Source organism: Magallana gigas, chromosome 7 (assembly GCF_963853765.1).
Source record: "Magallana gigas chromosome 7, xbMagGiga1.1, whole genome shotgun sequence".
Classification (NCBI taxonomy): Eukaryota; Metazoa; Mollusca; class Bivalvia; order Ostreida; family Ostreidae; genus Magallana; species Magallana gigas.
In genome coordinates this window covers 25,078,079-25,100,974 of record NC_088859.1, presented here as the reverse complement: position 1 = coordinate 25,100,974, position 22,896 = coordinate 25,078,079, and the positions used below count along the sequence as shown (strand labels likewise).

Sequence of the window (22,896 nt, the reverse complement as noted above, 5' to 3'; positions counted from 1 at the left end):
CACACACCACATGGAGTAAGAATTTGAATATTGCCATACCATTCTTGTTTAAACATTTTTTTTAGTAGTAGTAGTAGTTTATTGGCGTATACATTACATACATTGCCATAGCATACAATTTAACAGTACTTTACAATAATTGTGGGTACAGGTGGGAGGCAGGTTATATAAATATATATAAAAGGTATAAAGTGGATGAAAAAATATCAAAAAGACCAACAAAGCAGTAATTATATATAAACTTGATTTACGCTTATTCACGTCTGATGGTAAAGTTGTCCCTCTTATTAAAAGATTCGTACACATATTTACCCAGTTTTTTTAACATAAATATAGAATCAGAATTGAGTAAATCAATAAATTTTGCCTTACTTGGTCGTACATAGAAGTATTTTTAAAGCAATATTAAGCTGCTACTTTTTCCGGAAATTTTTTTTAACGAAGTTGTTATTTTTTACTAAAATTACAAAAACATTATGGTTTTAAAGTTCTGTTTCTATATTTTTTCTTGGAAAAACTGTAAAGAAGCCTTAATTGAAGCACAATTGAATTATTGTCGTCCTGTACAAAAGTTGATCAGCTATATATTCCTTCGAAGAGAAATCTTTCTTCCGACCAAAATTAATGATTTTTTTTCAAATCATATTTATCGTAAAAAATTAAGTTGCATACAGACTTATCATAGTAGCAGGTTTTTGCAGCAAAATAAAATTATGAACAAATACAGCTCATATTACGTTAAAGTAATTCATACGAGTTTTACATTACTGTCCCCTACCCTTCCCCTCCCTCCCCACGGATTAGGATTTTTAAGATTGGCGTATTTTTTTTTCCATTTTGCATGTCAAGAATTTCTTATAGGTCGCCCCCCCCCCAACTTTCAAAAAGATACTACGTGCCTGTTCAACGTTATCATCCTGGTGTTTTTTGTTTACAGCCTGTAATACAGGTAGTTTCTGGACGATCCAAAGTCCCTGACCTGGTAGATTTTTCATGTTTAGCTATCCTGGCGTATTAGAGAGGGCGCTATTTTGATAATCTTATACTTTTGTTAATAAATACACAAGTTAGAGCAAACATTATTGTAGAAATGCTAATGGAGATTGCATGCACTTTCTTTTATTTGATATACTTTAGTACGATTTTATTTTTATGTCATTACTCTCTTCGTGGTTTATAGATCAAAACATAGAGATGAATTGGAATAATCGCCGAAAATACAACAGAACAAAGGTGTGAAAGGATTAAAAAAAGTTTTTTTTGTGTCTAAAACGCCACAAAAAGTTATCGAAGTATGGAGATTAAAACACTACAGCAAAACAGACAAACGCTACAACAAATTCATTTAGCCAGTGACTAAAACGCCACATCAGTATACCATGGCTAATGACTAAAACGCCACAATAAAATAATAATTGGTAAAATCAGTCTTCACTGGATCTCCTCATTTCAACATGAAGAAATTTTTTGGCTCGCCTGACCCAAACATATTCCTCAGCGTCATCGCAATCTTCTCGTGTACATCCTTGGTCTTCTGAAACACAACGGGATGTCACGTGACCTGTACGTCGATTTTTGTCTGGCCGTCTCTGTTCCGATGGCGTTGAAATCGTTTGATCTTCAAGATGGGGAGAGATACATTACTACTTTTGGTAAACGATATAGGCACGTATATAAGTATTGACAAATAAAACCGTTATCGACACCTCAACTGTTATTGAATTATATCTTATTTTATAAAATCTTTAAGAATATTCATATGTGACCTTTATTTTATGATCTCAATTGAAAATCAAGTTTGTCACTCGGACCAGCACATATAATGAGGAAAACAAAATATTTAGGCTAGATCCTCCGTATAAAATCGTCTGAAGATTACAAATTTAACTTTTAGATCACTATTGTGAGATAAAGGCTGAATTTAATTATGATGAAATGAGAATTTGATGAATGCATGGAAAAGATGGAGAAGCAGTTTGAATGAATACTTTACATACCTTAAGTATTGTTTCATCGCTGTCGTGGAGAATCCTTTCTTATTTCTCAGCGGTCTTTTCCATTTTTAAACACCAATTAAAAAAAATTATCAAATAATTCTTAAATCTGTCTCTCGGTACTACTCGCCCTCAATTCTGAGTTCTCTGATTTATTCTTAAATAATCAAATTTTAAAGTGAGATATAAAAACGCGGTCAAACGCATTAAACACTATTGTACCTACCGTTGTTGACTAAGGACAGGAGGTGCTGCCCCCACATTCTCTGGAGTGTAGTAAGGTCGATCTCTGTTATCGTGTATTTCTTCAACGCCTCCATGAAGAGAAATGCAAACAGGAAGTTCTTTTTTTCTTGATCTGAAATTTCAGTCAATCAATCAATCAATCAATCGATGACGACATGAACTGTGATCTTGAGTTAGCAAGTTATAAGAGGTGCAATATGAATACTAACTATCCACTTCTCTTTCCTTGGACCGATATTCTCTTTTCCGTACAGAACATTGATATCTATTAATCTGTATGATATTTTTTCTCTGCAAAATGACATAACAATGACATATATTTTGCGACTTTTGATTATCACTAGACTAAATGTCTACTTACTGCTCAGATATAAATTTAATTTATATGTAATGGTGAAATTCTACCAACCACAGGCGTCATTGTCCGTATGTTTGTGTAGGACAAGTAGTCCACCACGAGTGAGCGCAAACGATCGAGCCTCGAATCCACCTTTCTCCATCTTGATGATCAGTAATTTAAAAATCATTCTAATTAATTTTGCCGATAACAGCGTGTGTTTTTCTGTCGTTTGACAACGATGATAGTTTGCAACATTTGTGACATCGTGCTATTATGATACGATACGAAACGACGTCACGAGAAAAAAAAAATAAAAGAAAGAAATCTTGTTTGGGTGTGAACTGACTCTCTTTCTAACCTCCACTTCACTTCTTTGATTTTATACCTTCTCCTTTTATCCTAGTGGAGAACTGTGTTCGGAATTCATTAGCATTCAAGAGGCATTCCAAATCATCGTTTTGGTTGCACAATTCATTTGCATCCAGGTGATCAACGCCTAAGATGAAAACATGAATTGTAGCCAGTATTGTAGATCAGTAATATAATGTTGATTTTATATAAATAAAAAGTATAAATCAAATTCTTGATATAAAAAAATAGAATTTTGATATTATAGGATGATTTTCTGAATTATCCTAAAATGCGCTTGATATCAAATTATATGAATAAAGAATAATCGACTTATTTTTTTCTGATATCTAGGAACGAACTTTTTATATTAAAAAATAATTTGTTGCGAAGCTGTGGCAAGTGAGTAATTATAATTATAATTTTTTGAATATACCAAAAAAAACAAACAAACAAACAAAAAACAAAAACAAAAACCCTAATATAGTAAGCTGTTTGTCAAATAGAAAAGTCTCGTGTACAACGTATTCATTACTTTAAATCTTTCCATGATGTTGTCAGGCAAATGAGACTAAATGAAATGAGTTAAGAGAAACCGATGGATGTGGTCATTTTTAGACTGCATTGATCTTCATTAAAAGAAGGTCTCAAAATAAAATTATAGGAAAATACCCAATTTTAAAGGGTAAACTATATGTATCATTTCTCTAGTAAATTAAGTCCATCGCTTAACAATTCATATCTTTAAATGTTAGGTAGATTGTTGTATGATCATCAAGCCTCCTTTATGTTTTAACATAGTATGGTTTTTATTGGGTATGAATTCAATAACTCAGGTGTGGACATGAAAAAAATTACTACACTTAATGTAATGGCTATTATACTATATGCATGTACAGTTATCTTTGAACGTTGAGAACGCTACAGTCAATAAAAATACAAGGTCATGTAGTTTATCATTCACATACTATTATCTTAAAAGTTAGCGAGTAGTTTAAACTAAATCAAGATATTATACAACTGTAGTACTTTTCTGCAAAATGACGGTCACAAATAAAACGGGATACAGTAAAATCTTGACTGTTCGTATGGATTGATTACGGTATCAAAAAATTAATTAGGACACTCCTTAATCTTTTGTGTTACCTGGAATGATAATCTATGCATTAACTTGATAAGGAACCATTTAACTATAATTATTAACTATATATTCCCATCACGTTAATTATTCTGTAAAAATATTTTGCTGAAAATATTTGGAAATATTAAAAAAAACAATGTTCTTTAATTACCAGTATTTGAAAAAAGAGTATTTTTTCCAAAAATATTTTTAAAAAGTTAAGTTGAGATAAGATGGTCAAAAAGGGGGTGGGGTCCTTATCACAATCAAGGATAAAAAATGTTCAGGTCGAGTAAAAATGTCCATAAAGCTGTTTAAAACATTCATATTTGGTAATACCTATATAAATTTCTATGAAAAGATCATTAAATACAATCCTACAGCTTGGTAAATCGTCCCCAAAACGTGGTTATATTTCATATTTAAAACAAATAGAATATCGTATTTACATTCTTTAATAAACAAAAGGTACACTTAACTTTCTCTTTCAAAATGTCATACAAATTAAAACTATTTTGATTCTTCGTCCTCCCATACCTTTGATTGTTAAAACTCGATGATACACATGCATTATGAAACAAAATTGGTGTCACTGGTATTTTGTGCCACAAATCTTTCCTTTCTGGTTAATTTCATCATAAAATGAATTGAATCGTAATACATATTCACATATCTGATAATTTAAAACTTCATAAATGCCACGAGCAAAATTAGGTTGAATGAAATAAAATGATAAATGCAAAATATATACGGTATACATAATACTTTTTTGAATCTGTTTAAAAAATAATAGTTCTGCGATATACATGTAGCCATACAACGTGAAATGTCCTTTTCCTGTCTCTGACCCTTTTGTACACGAATGAATACTAGTATCCTTTTATTTAACACAACGTTACCTGTAAGTTAATTACTGTGAAATATTTGATGTGCACGACAATATTTATAATCTTTCAAGACGATACATGTTGCGTGTGTGACTTCAGCCTAAGATTATCAACACCAATGCCAGGGATAGAAATTCGATTTAGCAGCCAATATAAATCAAGTATGTAAAACTTCGGATTTCCTTACTGTTCTCGTATCTTTTAAATTACAAAAATGTCGTTGAATGGTTTGAAAAATGCAACTAATTAAACAGAATAGTTTTTGTCATGATGAAACAGTCTGTTAAGTTTATCTTACTTAGTTCACAACATAGTGAGTTTATAGGTAAGAGTCTTTTATTGCTGTGGGTACTGAAAGCAGTTCTTTTCTGGTTTTGATCGCTTTTTGAAGCTTTCGGCGCGGTCCCAGTTTCAAACCTAATTCCTCTAGATCTTCTTCAGATAATGTCATCAAAGTGCTTAAATCTACGTCTTGATCCGTGAATAAGTGAATATAAGGGCTTAAATCACAAGAGGCTAAGAACCGGATCAAATCAGAAAACGCCGTTTCTTCGTCTTCATCATCAGAGCACACTTCATCCGGGTTCCAAGGAACATTTTGATCGTCATCGATGACGCCATTTTGTTCAAGACTCTCGGAACTTCCGCTCTCACGGTTTCCGTTCATAACATCATCAAAACCTTGATCCGGGTTATCTAAGAAATCAGCAGAAACCGAACGACCCATTGCGTTAAGAGTCCCTCCTACTTTCGTTAAAAAAGCAATTTTCCCAAAGTGTGGTCTTGAGAACATTCCCGGTTTTTCTTCCTCTTCATCGAATCCTCCCGAATCAATACTGTCTACACCCGAATCTAGCAGATCGGATTCACTTTTCCATTTGGAACTACTCCCGGAAACTCCATTAACTCCAGGAAACACGCCGGACAGCGGTTTTCGTGTACCGGGCTCTGCCTCTCGGTTTGTCACGTACATTATATCAGAACCTTTTCGCACACCTGTTGTTCCAGCTAAAGAACGAAGTGTTCGTTTGCCGTCAATATTTTCACTAACGTGAAAATCACCAGGTAGTCCGAATTCTTGTTGACCGCCTTGCTTTTGCGAAATCTTTCTTTGCACTCCACCAACCCCTCGCCTAGTAGGTTGTGCGATTTGGGAAAAAGTAGTATTTCCAATGGTTGTCGTCGGTAGTTTCTTTTTTGATTTTAGTCTCATTGTTAAGGTTTTAATAATATTTTTGCTGGGAGGTTTGAAATCAGGATTCGATTCTTCCTGCAACCGCCGTTCCTCCCTTTCTGCATGCTTAGCAGCTTCTCTTTGTCTTCTCTCCATTCGCTTGATATTCTGTTCAGCTTCTTTGGTCGCCTTTTCCCGCAGATGCTGCACCATTTTTGGATTCTTCTGCTGCTGTTTGGATTGTGCATCGTCCAGCAGAGAGATGATATCTACTTTGTCGTCTAACATGGCGATATCCAAGGCCGAATGATGGTCATTATCCAGAGCCCAGATATTGCAGCCGAAGTTGACAAGAAAGGAGACGATATTCGTCTGCCCATTTTTCGCTGCGTGGTGGAGGGCGGTAAACCCTTGAAGATCACATTTGTCAGGGTCACCACTAAAATTAAAAGAACACTGATATATTGGACAACCATTAATGCTTTTCTAATATTACCCAATTATAAGGTTGTTGAATTTTTTTAACGTATTAAATTGAAGAAAAAGCAACAATCATATTTAACCACGTCAATAATTTCCCACATTAGATAAATTTATCGCAGAAGTTTCGTGACTCAATCGATTAACCCATAAAACAAAACGCCTAGGTAAATAGGGAATGGACTATTTTTCAACATAAATCGGATTATACAACATGCTTCAATCGACATGCCTCTTGATTTATTATCTGGAATGATCTGGCGTTTCTAGGTTCTTATTCGATAGATACAAGGGCCAACCAAGCCAAAATAAAGGCCCATTTCAATGGGTCTTAACTATTTCAAAGTATGTGGAAAAGTGATAGGGGGGAAACTGGAACAAAATCTCCCCCGATTATTTGGTGAATGCTATCTTTTATTATGTCAGGTGGAGAAAATCAATTTAGTTCTTCAATACTGGACTCGCGCTTTTAAGTCGAAACGGTCGGGCCGGGTTTTCGAAGGAAGATTCGGTATTGTTTGTCCAAAACGGGGGTACCGGTATCGATAAATTATCAAACACATTGAATTTGTGATAAACCGTTGCTACCTTTCTCAATTTAGAGTATATACTAGTAAACCAAGATTTAATTTAAGTATCAGTTGCTATTTTGGTTACCAAATAGCGCTGTGTTATTTCTACATGTATATGTTTGGTAGTGTGGCATTATAGATGAGCCTATATTAAAAATAAGTTTATTTATCCAATAATTTGGAGATTCGCCAAGAAAAGCAAAGTCAGTCATCTTACTTCCTCTTCCGAAGTCAGCACTATCGATCAACTATGATATTTTGTCCTCGATAAAAAGTGACAAAGTAGAAAAATTAAAACACAATTTGTATCCTTTAACAATTCAAACCGCGTTTAATTCATCTGTGTTTTGATGTTGATAAAAATGAAGAAAATGAGATTTATTCTCCAAATTGAAGTTTGTGAAAGACTATATGCGCCTTGGCAAGACCAACCAAATATTTCCGTACATATTGATTTTTCGTTGATAACGTATGAAATTTATCTTGAGTCAACACGACACCTGGATAAAACACAGCATGGTTACATTATATCAGCTCTAATGTAAAACTCTTTACAGCGAACTGTCTTCAAATTAAAATAGAAAGATTAAAGGCGTGTACGAACATAGTTTTGATGTAAAATTTATTTCATTGAAATAAAAAACCAGAACCTTCATAGCTAACCAAAAAGCCAACACATTTTTTTAAAACAAGGAACATGCAATTTGTTGTCCCTTCAATTCAGAAATATGCATTTGGGACTTTGATCTACAAATGAACTTATCTAAGGATGATATCTCGCCGAGATTGTATGTACATGTAATATTCTGATAGCTACGCATCATGTGTATTTAATTCAAACAATTCATCAGTTCTTCTCATAAACCCCAATCTCATCTGTTACAAACTGCTTAAAAGTTAAACCCATACCTCCTGCCCACAATCATCCTCATGGCGTCCAGATTCCCATAAGCCGCCGCGAACAGAGTCGGTGTCATCCCATCCTCATCGAAGGCGTTCAGGTCCTTCTTGGTGGCGCTTCGCAGAATGTCCAAATAGCCATCCTTGGCTGCTCGGTGGAATTTGTCGTCCATTGTTTTGGCGTTAATGATTACATAACAAATGACAGATCAGCTATGGATGGTCGTTTCTTTTCTCTCTTATCGTTGTTCACTGCCGTCTGTCATGTACCGTGCTGCAATCACCGAATGGGATTGTCGGCGATTTGAACAGTTTCAACGAACCCTCATGCATATTCATGACTTCATGTGAATTCGCTGATAAGCTCAGGTACATCGAATACCTGTTCAATTTATTTTAATCTCTGTTAACCTCTGAGCTAACAAAACTTCGTCGTAAGCTTGTCAATGAAATACGTATTTGTGGAGCGTGCATGTGGATAAACTTTACAGTTTGATGTGGTATATAAATTACAGTCCTTACAAGGCATCGCAGACTTGCGCAATAAAACATTCTAGGTCCGAAAGAATTGTTATTGAACCCAGTATTGGTCCATCAAGAGTTTTTCTAGTGTCTGAATAACCCACTTCACGACTGTTGGACAACCTTTTAAATGGGACCTTTAGAGGTTGTATTTAGGCTAACCCCCTAAAGACCCCTAAAGACAATCTATAACTGCAGTGTAGCCACATAGAGTTGCATATTACATGTGTGCATACATTATGTGATTTATGTTGTAACGGTGATATCGGCGGGTAGGTACTAAATACACGGAAAAAGTTCCAATTTGATGATTTATGGATGTTTTATTCTAAAGTCGATTTGGTCTCATCTGTGAAAAGTGAAAATTCAGTTTCAGGAAAAAGCATCAAAATGTATGCCTATTAAACTATTTTAAATTACTTGGAAAAAATTATATATATATATATAAATATATATATATATATATATATATATATATATATATATATATATATATATATATATATATATATATATATATATATATATATATATATATATATAACACAATTTTCTTCCTTGTCAGAGTGCATCAAAGAGCGACGACTGCGTAGATGATGCAGTTGTTAATACATTTGTAATTCTAATGAGTACCTGTAAGAATTTTGGGATAATTTAAGACAGGCTTTGTACTTCAAAATACTACTGGCTACACAAATTGCCAGAATTTTTAAAACAACAATTTTCATATTGGACCAATTAAGTACATGTATATCTATAGAGCTATAATTGCTTACAGTGTGAACTTTTCGCTACAACTAAATTCCTCATATTGAAAAGGGGAAATTGATAAATACTCATCATTTCCGACTGCACTTTGACATATTTATTAATTTTGCAAAACTTGAACTAGAGTCCCAAACCATAACCAAATATTCGTTTATAAATTAAGATTATAATACGGATTTCTTTTTTGAACTTAAAGCACATCGGAATTTTAATTAAGATTTATGTATATTTTCAAACTTTATAACCCTTAAGTAGAAAAGGGATGTCCTTAAATTCCATGGCTAGAGGAGAGGAGCAGAGTGGATCGTAAACCATTAGCTAGAGGAGAGGAGCAGAGTTGAATCGTAAACCATTTGCTAGAGGAGAGGAGCAGAATGGATCGTAAGCCATTGGCTAAAGGAGAGGAGCAGAGTGGATCGTAAGCCAATGGCTAGGGGAGAGGAGCAGAGTGGATCGTAAGCCATTGGCTAGGGGAGAGGAGCAGAATGGATCGTAAGCCATTGGCTAGGGGAGAGGAGCAGAGTGGATCGTAAACAATTAGCTAGAGGAGAGGAGCAGAGTTGAATCGTAAACCATTAGCTAGAGGAGAGGAGCAGAATGGATCGTAAGCCATTGGCTAAAGGAGAGGAGCAGAGTGGATCGTAAGCCAATGGCTAGGGGAGAGGAGCAGAGTGGATCGTAAGCCATTGGCTAGGGGAGAGGAGCAGAGCTGAATCGTAAACCATTAGCTAGAGGAGAGGAGCAGAGTGGATCGTAAGCCATTGGCTAGGGGAGAGGAGCAGAGTTGAATCGTAAACCATTAGCTAGAGGAGAGGAACAGAATGGATCGTAAGCTATTGGGTAGGGGAGAGGAGCAGCTAGAGAAGATGTCAAAAGGAAGAGTGCGTCCCTTGAATAAAGGAGACTTGATGGTCAGCAGATCTACCTTAAAATGTAAAAGACGAGTTGTTTAGCTATGAACTATTATCAAAGTTAACAAAATTCCATATTATTTGATTTGGGATATTTTCCCATATTTTTATAATTTAAAAAACTTTTCTTCAAAAAGAGACCAAAACTGTCTAAAAATGGCCTTGCCCATTGAAATCTCTTAAAAGTCTCGTGCGATAGTTTGTTCCATCGCACGAAATAATATCCTTCTTCACTATCCTACATGCAATGGTTTTTACTACTTTGTTTGCTGGAAGGAACATCTAATTCTTTGTCATCCTTCAGGATGCTGATACCTACTTCAAATCTGATTGCTCGTCAAGATATTAAAGTGTTTCGGATTCTTAAAGCACTGTAATAACCAGATTTTGAGCGACACACTGACATTGCAAGGTCATACTCCGCCAATCCTTCATGAAGGGCTTATCAGTAGATCCAAGGACACTTAATCTTTTGACCTTGGTGTGTTGTTTTTTTCAAAGAGACCATGAAAATATCCACATAGCCACTGCCATTAAGATTTTAAGTTAGATTTCGTAAATTTGATTGAAGTATATTTTTTATTTTTATTTTATGAATTGGTATCAATTTTACACAATTTCCCATATGACCAACTACTCATAACTTTTATCAAAATTGATTGAGGTTATATCTACAAGATCGATTGTCTTGATTGCATTTAATAATCATTGTATGTATCATTGTATGTATGTAATCATGGAATGCCAAGATTAGAGAGAACTCGTCTTTTAAACTTTTTACTCAGTGAGTTATCTCCTACATACCAGTTTTTCAAAATTGTCATGATGAGTTGTTATAAATAGAAATAACTGCTACATTTGCCGTTTTACCGTCAAAATTATCGCCCCATTTCAGGGATATAAATACTCACCCCATTTCAGGAATATGAATACTGGTAATATATGTTAATGAAGCAGCCATTCAAATTGATTTTGTGGATGTTCAAATATTGCCACAAAATATTTTTTCTTTTAAATAAAAATGATAGCGTAGTCTGTTAGCGTAGCGAAAATGTAAAGTATATACATATTAAAACATTTAATGTATCAAAGAGATTTTAGGTTGGTATATTAGTTGTGAATAATGAAAAAGTTTATTTATTCTCTGAGTATTAAAATGTTATTTCCTACCTATAATTAATCTATATGTCTCGAGGATCAACCAAGTCTTTTTAATTAACATAACTAATGTGCATGCATTACGTAAGCTATAAAAGATTTACGTTTATAGTCTAGACTAATAAAATATATATTTATTAGTTTAGACTAAACGTAAATCTTTTATAGCTTAAATATTATAGCTCCGGTGGAAAAATGTCAAATTCAGTTTGTGCTTTCTTGAGTAATTTTATCCATAGGGATGCAAACTCTCTCTCTCTCTCTCTCTCTCTCTCTCTCTCTCTCTCTCTCTCTCTCTCTCTCTCTCTAAACCCCTGACCAATAGCTGACTAATTCCAATAGTTCAGGATCAATTGTTATATAAAATTTTAAAGGTTTTCTTTTTAATTTTTAGATGTTCTGAATTCTACAATGAATGGTGGACCTAAATACAGATAATATACTTTTTTTCAATCAGAGAAGTCAACTTTAGGGGGTTTTTTCAGGTTGGCTAAAAAGGAAACTTCAATTTAATGTTGTTCTTTCACAAAGTTAACATCAATTTTCTAAATTTGATTTGTTGATTGTTTATCAATTACACCATAACAGGAAGAGAAATTGACTCATTGCCATTTAAACTAGAGATTTCTGTTGCCTTGTTAGTATGCATATTTTTGAATTGTATTTTAAATAACCCTGACCTAATTTTACAATTTTGTGGCCATGCACGGTTAGTTATATGTCTCACCTATTCGTCAAACATAAAATACTTCATGATTTAGATTCATGTTTTGTGATATTCTTTCATAAGTTTTTTAAACTATAAAAGTGGAAAATCAACGTGAAGAAGACGATATACCTTCAAATATGCCATTCGAAAACAGCAAAACAGAATTCCAGAATGCGTTGTGTCCTTTTCATTTTCTTAATAATTTAAATAAGGTGGTTAAACATTAACTTTAATTAATTAACTTTTCAACTATTGAAATATCTAAGAACAACATTCTCATGTCATAGTTAAACCAAGAATTCATAATTTTGAAGAATCATACAGGCACTTATATTTGGGCAAATAGCTGAAATTCTATGAATATATTTATGTTAAAAGCCTGCTCCCCAATGCACATCTTTTAACTCGGGTCCACCGCCATAAAACATTCTTAAGTCTGAGAATGTTCTCAAGTCTGAGAATATTCTCAACACCTCAATTCTCAGACTCAGTCGCCGCCATAAAAAAGTTGAGCAAAATAAAAATTCTCAAATTCTGTTTTATTCTCAAATATTTGAGTATACAAAAAAGTAGACTTAAGAATTTTCTCAAGCAAACAAAATGGCTGCCGTACACAGACGATTAGCAAGAAATCGCAGACGACGTCATGTTTTAGTCCGACCAAGGGTTTTTAGAGATCGTAGTAATCCCTTGGAGTCGTTGGATGACTTTGAAATCTACCAGCGCTATAGATTTCGCCCCGACACCATTCACTTCCTTGTGAATGGTGTTTCCGACCAACTCGTAACAGCGACCAAAAGGAACAGTCCAGTGCCTCCACTGTTGCAAGTGTTGCTGTTTCTACGGTTTGTAGCAACTGGGGCCCATCTTCGGCTGATTGGAGACAGCCTCGGGATTTCCGAATCCTCAGTAGGAAGATCGGTCAAGGCTGTCGCTGCTGCCATCATTGCTGTTTTTGCGCAAGCTACACTCGTCTTCCCTGTTGGAGAAATTGCAACGAAAGTGAAGGAGGGCTTCAGACGAGTTGCAGGTGAAAGCACAAACATTGCAAACACTAATATCTTACTTTTTCAAATAAAATTCCTTGTCTCTTACACTGTACCGCCACATGTTACATGCAATTTTTCCGAAGACCAAACTCATACTGACTCGATGAAAAAGCCGTGTGCAAAAATAGCACCTTAGTGTTTTCCTTCGTAACGAGAGTTTAGATGCAAGGGGGAGTACTTGATAAGAAACAAAATAAGGGCGGATCCACCTTTTAGTAAATGAATAAAATTACACCGGAGTAGAATTAAATACATATGGAACAAAAATACAAACACTTTCCTATTTCGCAAAATGAAAATATATTCTTATCCTATTTAAACTTTCTGAGTGAACAAAAACTTCTGTCAATCAAATAAAATGATAGATTAAACAATTTGCAAATTGTGTGTGTGTGTGAGTAAGGGGGGGGGGGGGGCAGTGTGATAAGGTTTTAAGAAGTTTCTATATTTTATGCATGTGCAATTAAAATTAAATACCTCATAACCACAAGTCAATTAACATCAATTTGTTGAACACAACTGCACCTACATAATTGTCCTCTACTACCACTTATTTTCATTAACACTATTTCATTTAAATTATTTATACTAGTTCATATCAACATTAAAATTCACACACATTTATCAGTCTATAGATTAAAAGATAATGATAATTGAGTTAATGCGATAATCCATATATATACAGTTGCATTTTAATTAACAAATGTTCCATCTTCCTCATTGCTAACATGAAATTGTTGTAGAAATATAAAACTAGGTATCATTTAACTTTAAACTTTCAAATCTGAGTAAAAAAAATAGAACTAATTTAAAAAAAACAGAATTCATATTCAATATTCAATTTCAACTAACTTTATTTAAAAAAAAGAAAGTATTTACATTTTTTTTTAATTTTTTTTTCTCAAATTATAATGCTCACTATTATGCAGACTTCCCAAAAATGTTATTTATAATATTTTCAAAATTTAACATAATTTTATGCACAATGAAATAGAACAACTGTTGATAAAATATATGAAGAGCAGTGGAAAAAAGGATTGATAGTACAATTGGTTTACTTTATTTTATCAAGATATATATATATATATAAGATTATTAGGCTTTGATCTACAGTACAGTTAGAGTTATAAGGCATATACATTGGCATTATTTATATAACACCCCGTTATGGCCTCTTCCTTACGGAGGGGGGGGGGGGGGGGGGGGCTTGGGGGGATGGGGTCATGATTTGAAAAAACTTAAAAATATACTTCATGAGGATGCTCCCACACACAATTCTAAATTTTAAAAATTTTTAAAAATTTTTTTTAAAAATTGCCATTCAATGAAAATGAAATTGCATCACCTTCACCAAATGATGCATATAAATGTGCTAAGTTTGATCCAAATATACCCAGTGGTTCAAAATAATAAGTTGAGAATGTGAAAAGTTTATAATGACAGATGGATGACAGAAAAATGTATTCTAATAACAGGGAAGATGTTATTTTAACTTAAATCATTTATTTTTGACAGGATTCCCTAAAGTTATAGGATGCGTTGATGGTACCCAAATTCGCATTTCAACACCAACAGCTAATGAGGCAGACTATGTGAATAGGAAAGGTTTCCATAGTCTTAATGTTCAGGTACTCATTAAAACATGCAGATACATGCATATGCATACCTAATCTCACATCTCTAAAATTCTCTTAAAAAAAGATATTGTTTAAATACAATTAAAAGCAAACTTATGGGTTTCTATGACAATAATAAATAATGAAATGATCACAGCTTTTTTGGAAATTTCAGATGGTATGTGATCCAAATTTTCGAATCACATCATTGTGTGCCCGTTGGCCTGGTTCCTGCCATGATGCAAGGATTTGGAGAACCTCTGGTCTCTATCAAAAATTTGAAAACGGTAACTATCCCTTCAATCATACTACATGTAATAACTTGATTGTACAGTACTATGTTGACAATTCTTTTGTAAAACTAAATACATGTATAACTAAAACTGTATAATAAGCAATGGATTATGATGCATACTTATGTACATGTACCATCATGAACATTTATTTTAATGCAGGTGACTACGATGGCATTTTATTGGGAGACTCTGGGTATCCCCTATCCAGGTACCTTATGACTCCGTATCTAACCCCTCGGACCCAGTCTGAAGAGAGGTTCAACTCAAGTCTCTGCCGAACACGAGTGCTCATTGAGCAGACTTTCGGGATAATGAAAAGAAAATTTCAGGCTCTACATTTTGGCCTCCGCACGTCTCCAGACCAGGCAGTGTCATACATTACCGCATGCTGTATCCTACATAACATAGGCATTGAGAGGGGGGATACAATTATCAGTGGTGACTGCAGGGAACTGAATGTAGCAGATTGCCAACAAGCAGTTATAAACGCACATCCAAGAGCTGATGGGGTGGCAAAGAGAGCCTCCATTACACAATCATTTTTTTGAAATCCTAGCTACTCAGGGTGACATCATTGTGGACTTGTCATTAAATGCCTGTCATTAATGAATCAATTGTTGATAACGAAACATTTTTGTTTATTTTATCTGTATTTAAACATGACATTGTGTATCATTATTATCATTCCCAATCTCTCTCTCCTCTCTCTCTCTCTCTCTCTCTAACAGTATACAAATAAGCTAACAAATACAAAGATAATTACAACTCGGCTAGAAAACTGGGATATAGAGTTTGGATCTCTCCTAAAAGTTTCTGTTTCTTTAACAACAAGACCTCTTTCTTTAATGCCAGAACTTCTCTCTCCTCTTGAACCCTGTGTAATTCCTCCTCCAGTCTTTTGTTGTCTAATAACAAGTTCTTCTCCTCTAGGTCCTCATATCTTCTTCTTTTGCCTTCTCCTGTAATTGAATTCCAATTTTGAGTTGCAATGTTTTGACAGCTTTCAAAAAGAAAAAGACACTGATTAGTAATAAATACATGTAAGTTTATTACAAACCTGCATCTGTCTTTCCTTTTCGTTTCACTCCATGATTCACTTGAACTGTTGGAACTTTAAGTAAAAAAAATTAAAAATGATCAAAATCTATTTAAGGAATGAATTTAATATTTATTAGTTTTATGCGATATAAAATGGTTTGGGGCAGTTTACACTTACCGGTAATAAACCACGAAGCGGTTTATAAAACCTTTATGTGTTCCAAACCATTTTATATCATATAAAACTAATAAATATTCATTTCATTGCTTATAATTTAATTTTTTGCTATTAATTGTAGATAAAAACGGTCATTTGATGTTTAAAATGAAATCAACATGTACAAAATTCAAACGTAACATCAGGCAGATTATTTATGAATTTAATGAACTACATGTGCATGTAGCTCTGATATTTGATTTGAATGTAATTAAAAATTAAATAAACATCATGTACCTTTCTCAACTGAGGTAACCGTACTAATGGTAGGCGTATCTGTCAAACACTGTTCTTCTGAACCTGAAATAACAATTCCATCAGTTTTTCATTCTCCAACTACAGACAAAGATATGTTCATTAAACCAGTAAATGGTAGCTTGAAGACAAGAAATACTTTATTTAATAAGAGGCCCATGGGCCACATCGCTCACCTGAGCAACAATAGGTATGATAAAATCAGCTTTATGGAGCCACATACAAACAAGATGTAATTATAATCAGGGCGATTATACAGTCTCCCAAACGAATGAGGCCATCACTGGTGGTAGGGATGACCCACATGGGCTAAACGTTACAGAAAACATTACCCAATTTGTATGCACACACTGGTGCAGTTATGAGAAGTACTGTATCTTTAAAAAAATAATGATTCAATTATGAAATAAACAGCAATATTAAAAAGTTCACCGGGATATGAAGTTGGCGGGTCACGTGATCAAATACTGTGAAGCCCGAAGGGCTTCTCAGTAGATTTGATCACGTACCAACCAAATTCATATCCTGGTGAACTTTTTAATATTGCTGTTTATTACTTATATTTACGCTTGAAAAAAACAAATCATCAAGAACGTTTTGAATAACCGAATAAGCGATAAGCGCGTGATATGATCATTGTGACGTCACAAAAAGTTCATACAGAATTGAACGTTTTCGCTATTCTATAGGTTCATATTAAGAAACATATTTGCAAATGTAAATATTGCTTAATTAAAACTTGATTATTTCTTTTTCTGAAATTTCATGATGTTCCCCAGGGGTCATTTACTATATATCAGGTGAACAAACATGACCCACGGAAAAAGAATATATATGGTGGGGTGGGGATCTTGACCATTTTCAAGATATTTGGGCACTTCCTGTTCGAGGGGGATCAGGACCTCCCCTGGGGCCAATGACCTACATGTACATACCATTTGAGAAGTACAAGTTTCTGAGAAGAGGATTTTAAAAGATTTACTCTAAATATTCCTTTGTAATAATTTGACCCACATTGTGGCCCCACCCTGCCCCCGAGATCATGATTTGAACAAACTTGAATCTACCCTACCTGAGAAAGCTTCCATACAAATTTCAGTTTTCTTGGCCAAATGGTTTCGTAGAAGAAGATTTATTTTTTTGAAAAATACTAACAAATTTTTAATAATTTTAATTATCTCCCCTTAAAAGAGGGTCTCGCCCTTCATTTTAACGAACTTGAATCTCATTCACCCAATGATGCTTTGTGCCAAGTTTTTTGAAAATTTGCCCAGTGGTTTTGGAGAAGAAGTCGAAAATTTAAAAAGTTAACAGACAGACAGATGGACAAAAAGTGATCAGAAAAGCTCTCTTGAGCTTTCAGCTCAGGTGAGTTAAAAAAATGAAAGAGCTAAAAAGTTGTAACATCCTTTTTTCCTTAATATTGACATTATTGAGCTGCAGAACTGTAGCTCCACAGAAAATTTGGGTTGACTGACCATCAAACTGAATTTTCCTCAGAGCTAGCCTACAGTTCTGCAGCTATAATCGATACACATGTATATACAAACTAAGACTAGTGTAATCTTTTAAAAGTTTTTTTTTTTCAAATGAAATCTATCTCATTGTTGACCATTTATAAAAAACTTAAAATGGTTTGATGTTAATTTTATAATTGAGAAAGTTAACTAATGGTATTAAATTGTACCTTGTTCGAGGTGGTCACCTGCAGGGTCAACTGTCTGAGAAACTGAAGACATGCTTGGAGCTAAGAAATAATTAAATGCTTCCAATAAGAGAATGTACAGTAGTCAATGGAAACTTCCATAGCAAGTTAACAAGTCATAAATTTTTAACATTTAAAATGATTTCATCTGATATAACAATCAAGGTTGATTGGTTTTCCACTTCTTCTTTTTTGAAGAATTAAAAAAAATTAAATAATAATCAAATTGCCATCTGTATCAATACCCCCCTGTAGACCAGAGAGATGTGGCTCTCCATCTGCAAGACGCAGAAATGTCTCCTCTCCTTGTGTGAGAGGGGGGAGAGGGGGACCACCACCAGTTTTTGGGCGTTTAACTCCATCCAGCTTTTCTTTGCCTATGACAATATATAGTATAAAGTAAAAACTACTAAAAAATATGAATGTAATATAATTTGTCTATAATCAGTATAAACCAACAATCTGATACCAATCATAAATGCCTCTTTTAAAACAATTTTTAACTCATTTATCTTTTCCATGCATTTTAATTATAAATTTAGACCTTCATCTTGCTCTTCATATATAATATGTAATTTATATGTTGCCTTATATTCAGGCATGGGGTAATCGAGTAATCATATTCGATTGTAATGATTACTCTTTTTCAAGTAATCGACAGTAATCTGTAATCGAAGAGATTTTCGATTACTTGTAATCGTAATTTAATCGATTACAGCTAAAAAGTTTAGTGTAATTATCATTACTTTTTTGATTTCTTACGATTACTCTTTACATAAACATATTGTGAAGCACTTATTGTATGAAAAAATACTCATCAAGTGTTGTTTATAATACAATTCATTGAATAAAATTGTTTATATTCATTTTTATGATTTTCCACTTTCACATAAAATATAAATATTGGTTCACATGTCATTGAGTACATAATCAGATAATCAGTTTACTCCATGTTTCACACTTCTTTGCAGATTTTTTTTTTTATTATTTAACATAGTGTGGCTCCGAAAAACCACTAAGCTACTGACAATTATTAGAGAGAGAGAGAGAGAGAGAGAGAGAGAGAGAGAGAGAGAGAGAGAGAGAGAGAGAGAGTTATAAGGATCTATTTTAAAAATCAAAACAATTACAAGCTCCAAACACAATTCATTCAAATCATGAAGCAAGGCTGCCTAAAAGTTGTTTTCTTGTTTACATGACAGAGCTCTATATATATAATTGCTTATAATTTGACATTTGAATAAGCAGTAGAAATTATAAAATGTTATTTTATGAAGATTGAAATATGAAGTCTCAAATTTTCATATCATTCATAATGAAAATACCCCTTTAACTCTAAAACCAAATTAACTTGAAGAGTTTTTATATGATATGTTCAGAACAGGTACCATGCGCATTTTAATGAAATTTTTTCTAAAGTATTCTATTAATAATTGATTACATGTTATAAAGTAATCGATTACTGGACAAAAATGAGTCTCAGTGTAATCGATAAATAATCGATTACACAAAATTCCCCGAAGTTATCGATTATTAATCAATTACTTTTTTAAGTAATCGTGTCCATGCCTGCTTATATATAAACAAAGGTCTAGCTTCAATTAAATTGTATTCTGACTATGATACTTGTATATAATTTATATGCATTTAAAACTTATGCTAAAAAAATACACCCAACTCCAAAAAGAAAAAGAAAAATGAAGTGTCAAATTTGTGTCGAATTAGAACATATTAACTATTTTTTCTTCAAATCATCAACCATTTAAAAAATGTTTTATTAAGTGATGCACTTAATTGTTAAGAATTTCCTGTTCCTGGTGACAACAAATGTTTGAAAAAAGAATAGTTATGCTCTCAATAAATTAGATCATATCAAGTAAAATTTGGCAATATTTCATATAATCATTTAATTATTTGTTATGAATTCATATTCATACAGATCCTACTCTTTTAAATTAAAATGAATTCATACTTACTTCTTGATTTGACATTATAATATTTTTTCTTAACCTCCTCCCAGGTCCTCCTTTTGGTGTCGTATAGTCTACAATATTCAAGAAATACATGATCCACCCCTTTATTAGTGTCCACAAAGCAGAGATAAAAATAGATCAGTCAGTTGCGGTGGGTTTTTTTCTTCTGATAACCAATGCATCTATCCTTTTTTCTCATAATTAGTTTGTCTTTCTTTTAAGCACCTCAGTGTATATATATCGTAAAACGTTTCTTGTATAAATTTATTCAGTTAATTGTGTGTAAACGGGCAAAGAAGAATCACTTCGACGATGTTCTTAAACTGTTAAACCTTTACGAATTTGTCAACTATATATTCTAAATTTTATACAAACGAGTATAGTTTTCCGGCAAAATTTCATACTAACGAATTCAATTTATCGGCAATCAGTTGCCATTCCCTTTCTCGCGTTACTTTTAGCTTTCCTTTGGCCCCGCTCCCTTTCATCAAGCCGAACAAGGCCCCCGATCTTGTTTTAACTTCCTCAATTAACATCACTTCCTCGTCATCTTGCCAATTCTGAGATCGGCGTTTACCCGTAATTGCTTTGTCGTCCATTTTTTGTTTTTTTAAATGAAAAAGCAGACGATAAGAGGGTATACTTACGTTTTGTTTACACGTTGTCCAATGCGTTTTATTGCTCTTTCAACACTAGAGAGTTCCATGGGGCCGCTTCATGCGTTGAAAAAAATCCGCGAAAACCGTCTCGCGAGAACATGAATTTGAGAAAATTCTCAACTCAAGTCTTGAGAATTACTCAGCTAAGAATATTCTCAAGTAGCTTTATGGCGGTGGTTTTGAGAATATTCTTAGCTGAGTAATTCTCAAGACTTGAGTTGAGAATTTTTTTGAGAATTCTCAAAGTTTTATGGCGGCGGACCCTAACCCTAACCCTAACCCTAACCCTAACCCAACCCTAACCCTAACCCTAACCCTAACCCTAAACTAGCATTCACCAGCAATAATGTAAAATATCACCACAAGTCTATATATCAATTGTTTGTTTCATACCTACACAAACTGTCGCTGGTTGGCCATCTATTGTAATATCTGGCAAATCGATCTCATCGAAGCCTTCCTTACACTCGCATTCATATAATGAACCAAGAGTGCTTGTAGCTAACGTTACCGTTGCAAAGTTATCGTTACCATTATCATCACATTCGGCATTGTCGGGACATTCGCTATCAAGAGAACAGAAGCCGAAAGCGTCAACCTGAATGGAGTAAAGTAAAGCGCAAAATACGAAACATTGAATTCCTCGCATTTTGCAGCCCACTGACAGATAGAACAATTTTAATAGGAGCTTGGACTTTGGGTAGTTGTGTTAAACAGAATTGTGACGTAGGTCTGTCTATTTCATTTCTGGCCACTCAGCCATGGCTCTTTGAAATCAACAAGATTTGTCTGGCTTTTGAGCTAAGACTACGCATTCTGTATAAATTTCAATTAAAACCGGCGTCATATTTAACTTGTTCTGACGCAAAAAATAGAAGTCACATCCTACCGAAAGTCCAAGGTCTTGTTAAAATGGTTCTAATGAGGGGATCCCTGGGTGTACCGTTGTAACATCATGCCATATGTGTATTTATATGTTTACATGCATCTGTAACTTCTGCTATGATCGGGGGAAATTAATTAACAAATAAGATTTGATCACAAACCCGTGTACCAAATGAAAATGTAATCAAATCTACATACACGTAACAGTATTCAGGCCATAGTGGATATTTTACCGTTAAAGGTCAGACGCGACCATCTTCAATTTTTTTCTATCCCCACAATGTAAAGATTTCAGCTATGTAATTCCATAATTATATTTTCATGTTATATCATTTTTAAATTTAAATTGTAAATTTAATTGAAAATATATACTATCATCACTTTTTTTTTAAAGCATTCGAATGCATTTCGCATGATATTTGAAGGAAAATTCTAAAATATTCTAGCTCCCAAAATAGCCTGGAAATATCCCCTTCAATTTTGGGGAAATAAAAGGTTTGGTTTAAAGGTTAATAAATAAGGAATAATAAATCAAGGAAAATTCTGTAAAATGGAGGAAGTCCTATTGTGTCCTTAAACATATGTCATAGAAAGTCCTGCTGAAGAAGGGTACCTTACAATGCTTTACTATAGAACCATTTTAACAAGAGCTTGGACTTTGGGTAGATGTGTCAAACAGCAATGTGACGTAAGCCTAGGCCTATCTATTTCATTGCTGGCCACTCAGCCATGGCTCTTTGAAATCAACGAGATTTGTCTGGCTTTTGAGCTAAGACTACGCAATTGGTTCATATTTCGCTTGAAACCGCGTCATTTTTAAATTGTTCTGACGCAAGAAATAGATAGCCACGTCCAACCGAAAGTCAAAGGTCTTGTTAAAATGGTTCTATTTACTGTAGACGTACTTTTGTCCGCGTGGTATTAATTTACGCTATGAACGCGGGCACAGATTTTCCGCGGAATTTTTTCCTAGTGTACTTAAAGTGCATTTTGGAATGAAATTTTAAAATTGCATTACATGAATAAGGATAATTGGAAGTTACTACATTCTATACAAGTAACACTTGCATATAC

General features: G+C 33.9%; 3 protein-coding genes across 6 annotated transcripts; 1 reads left to right on the top strand and 2 right to left on the bottom strand.

Annotated features, from left to right (window-relative positions):
* Nucleotides 1-4,821: 4,821 nt before the first annotated feature.
* LOC105348981 (pre-mRNA splicing regulator USH1G) lies at nucleotides 4,822-8,365 on the bottom strand. The gene is made up of 2 exons (XM_011458606.4): nucleotides 8,071-8,365; nucleotides 4,822-6,548 (listed from the first exon to the last, which is right to left on the bottom strand). The coding sequence occupies exons 1-2, from the start codon at nucleotides 8,232-8,234 to the stop codon at nucleotides 5,255-5,257; spliced, it is 1,458 nt and encodes a 485-aa protein (XP_011456908.2). The 5' UTR covers nucleotides 8,235-8,365; the 3' UTR covers nucleotides 4,822-5,254.
* A 4,364-nt stretch (nucleotides 8,366-12,729) lies between these two features.
* LOC117684328 (putative nuclease HARBI1) lies at nucleotides 12,730-16,146 on the top strand. The gene is made up of 4 exons (XM_066066837.1): nucleotides 12,730-13,159; nucleotides 14,694-14,806; nucleotides 14,970-15,081; nucleotides 15,250-16,146. The coding sequence occupies exons 1-4, from the start codon at nucleotides 12,730-12,732 to the stop codon at nucleotides 15,636-15,638; spliced, it is 1,044 nt and encodes a 347-aa protein (XP_065922909.1). The 3' UTR covers nucleotides 15,639-16,146.
* LOC117683945 (uncharacterized) lies at nucleotides 15,850-21,196 on the bottom strand. 4 transcript variants are annotated; one of them, XM_066066840.1, is made up of 5 exons: nucleotides 20,926-21,196; nucleotides 20,282-20,349; nucleotides 16,583-16,645; nucleotides 16,148-16,201; nucleotides 15,850-16,049 (listed from the first exon to the last, which is right to left on the bottom strand). In XM_066066840.1, exons 1-5 carry the CDS (start codon nucleotides 20,982-20,984, stop codon nucleotides 15,850-15,852), a joined length of 444 nt encoding a protein of 147 aa, XP_065922912.1. In that variant the 5' UTR covers nucleotides 20,985-21,196. The 4 variants fall into 4 exon arrangements, with proteins under 4 accessions (XP_065922912.1, XP_065922910.1, XP_065922911.1 ...); XM_066066838.1 differs by lacking the exon at nucleotides 20,926-21,196 and adding an exon at nucleotides 20,687-20,918; XM_066066839.1 differs by lacking the exons at nucleotides 16,583-16,645; nucleotides 20,926-21,196 and adding an exon at nucleotides 20,687-20,918.
* Nucleotides 21,197-22,896: the final 1,700 nt, after the last annotated feature.

Bases quoted from the DNA above. Each gene is read 5' to 3' on its own strand.
- LOC105348981 (XM_011458606.4), bottom strand. From the start codon at position 8,234: ATGGACGACAAATTCCACCGAGCAGCCAAGGATGGCTATTTGGACATT. The intron at 6,549-8,070 runs GTATGGGTTTAA...TTTTAATTTTAG, and splicing joins AGGATGATTGTGGGCAGGAG to TGGTGACCCTGACAAATGTG.
- LOC117684328 (XM_066066837.1), top strand. From the start codon at position 12,730: ATGGCTGCCGTACACAGACGATTAGCAAGAAATCGCAGACGACGTCAT. The intron at 13,160-14,693 runs GTGAAAGCACAA...TATTTTTGACAG, and splicing joins GGGCTTCAGACGAGTTGCAG to GATTCCCTAAAGTTATAGGA. The intron at 14,807-14,969 runs GTACTCATTAAA...TGGAAATTTCAG, and splicing joins TCCATAGTCTTAATGTTCAG to ATGGTATGTGATCCAAATTT.
- LOC117683945 (XM_066066838.1), bottom strand. From the start codon at position 20,877: ATGGACGACAAAGCAATTACGGGTAAACGCCGATCTCAGAATTGGCAA. The intron at 16,646-20,281 runs GTAAGTATGAAT...TTGTTATTTCAG, and splicing joins TTATAATGTCAAATCAAGAA to GTTCAGAAGAACAGTGTTTG. The intron at 16,050-16,147 runs GTTTGTAATAAA...ATTCAATTACAG, and splicing joins AAAAGGAAAGACAGATGCAG to GAGAAGGCAAAAGAAGAAGA.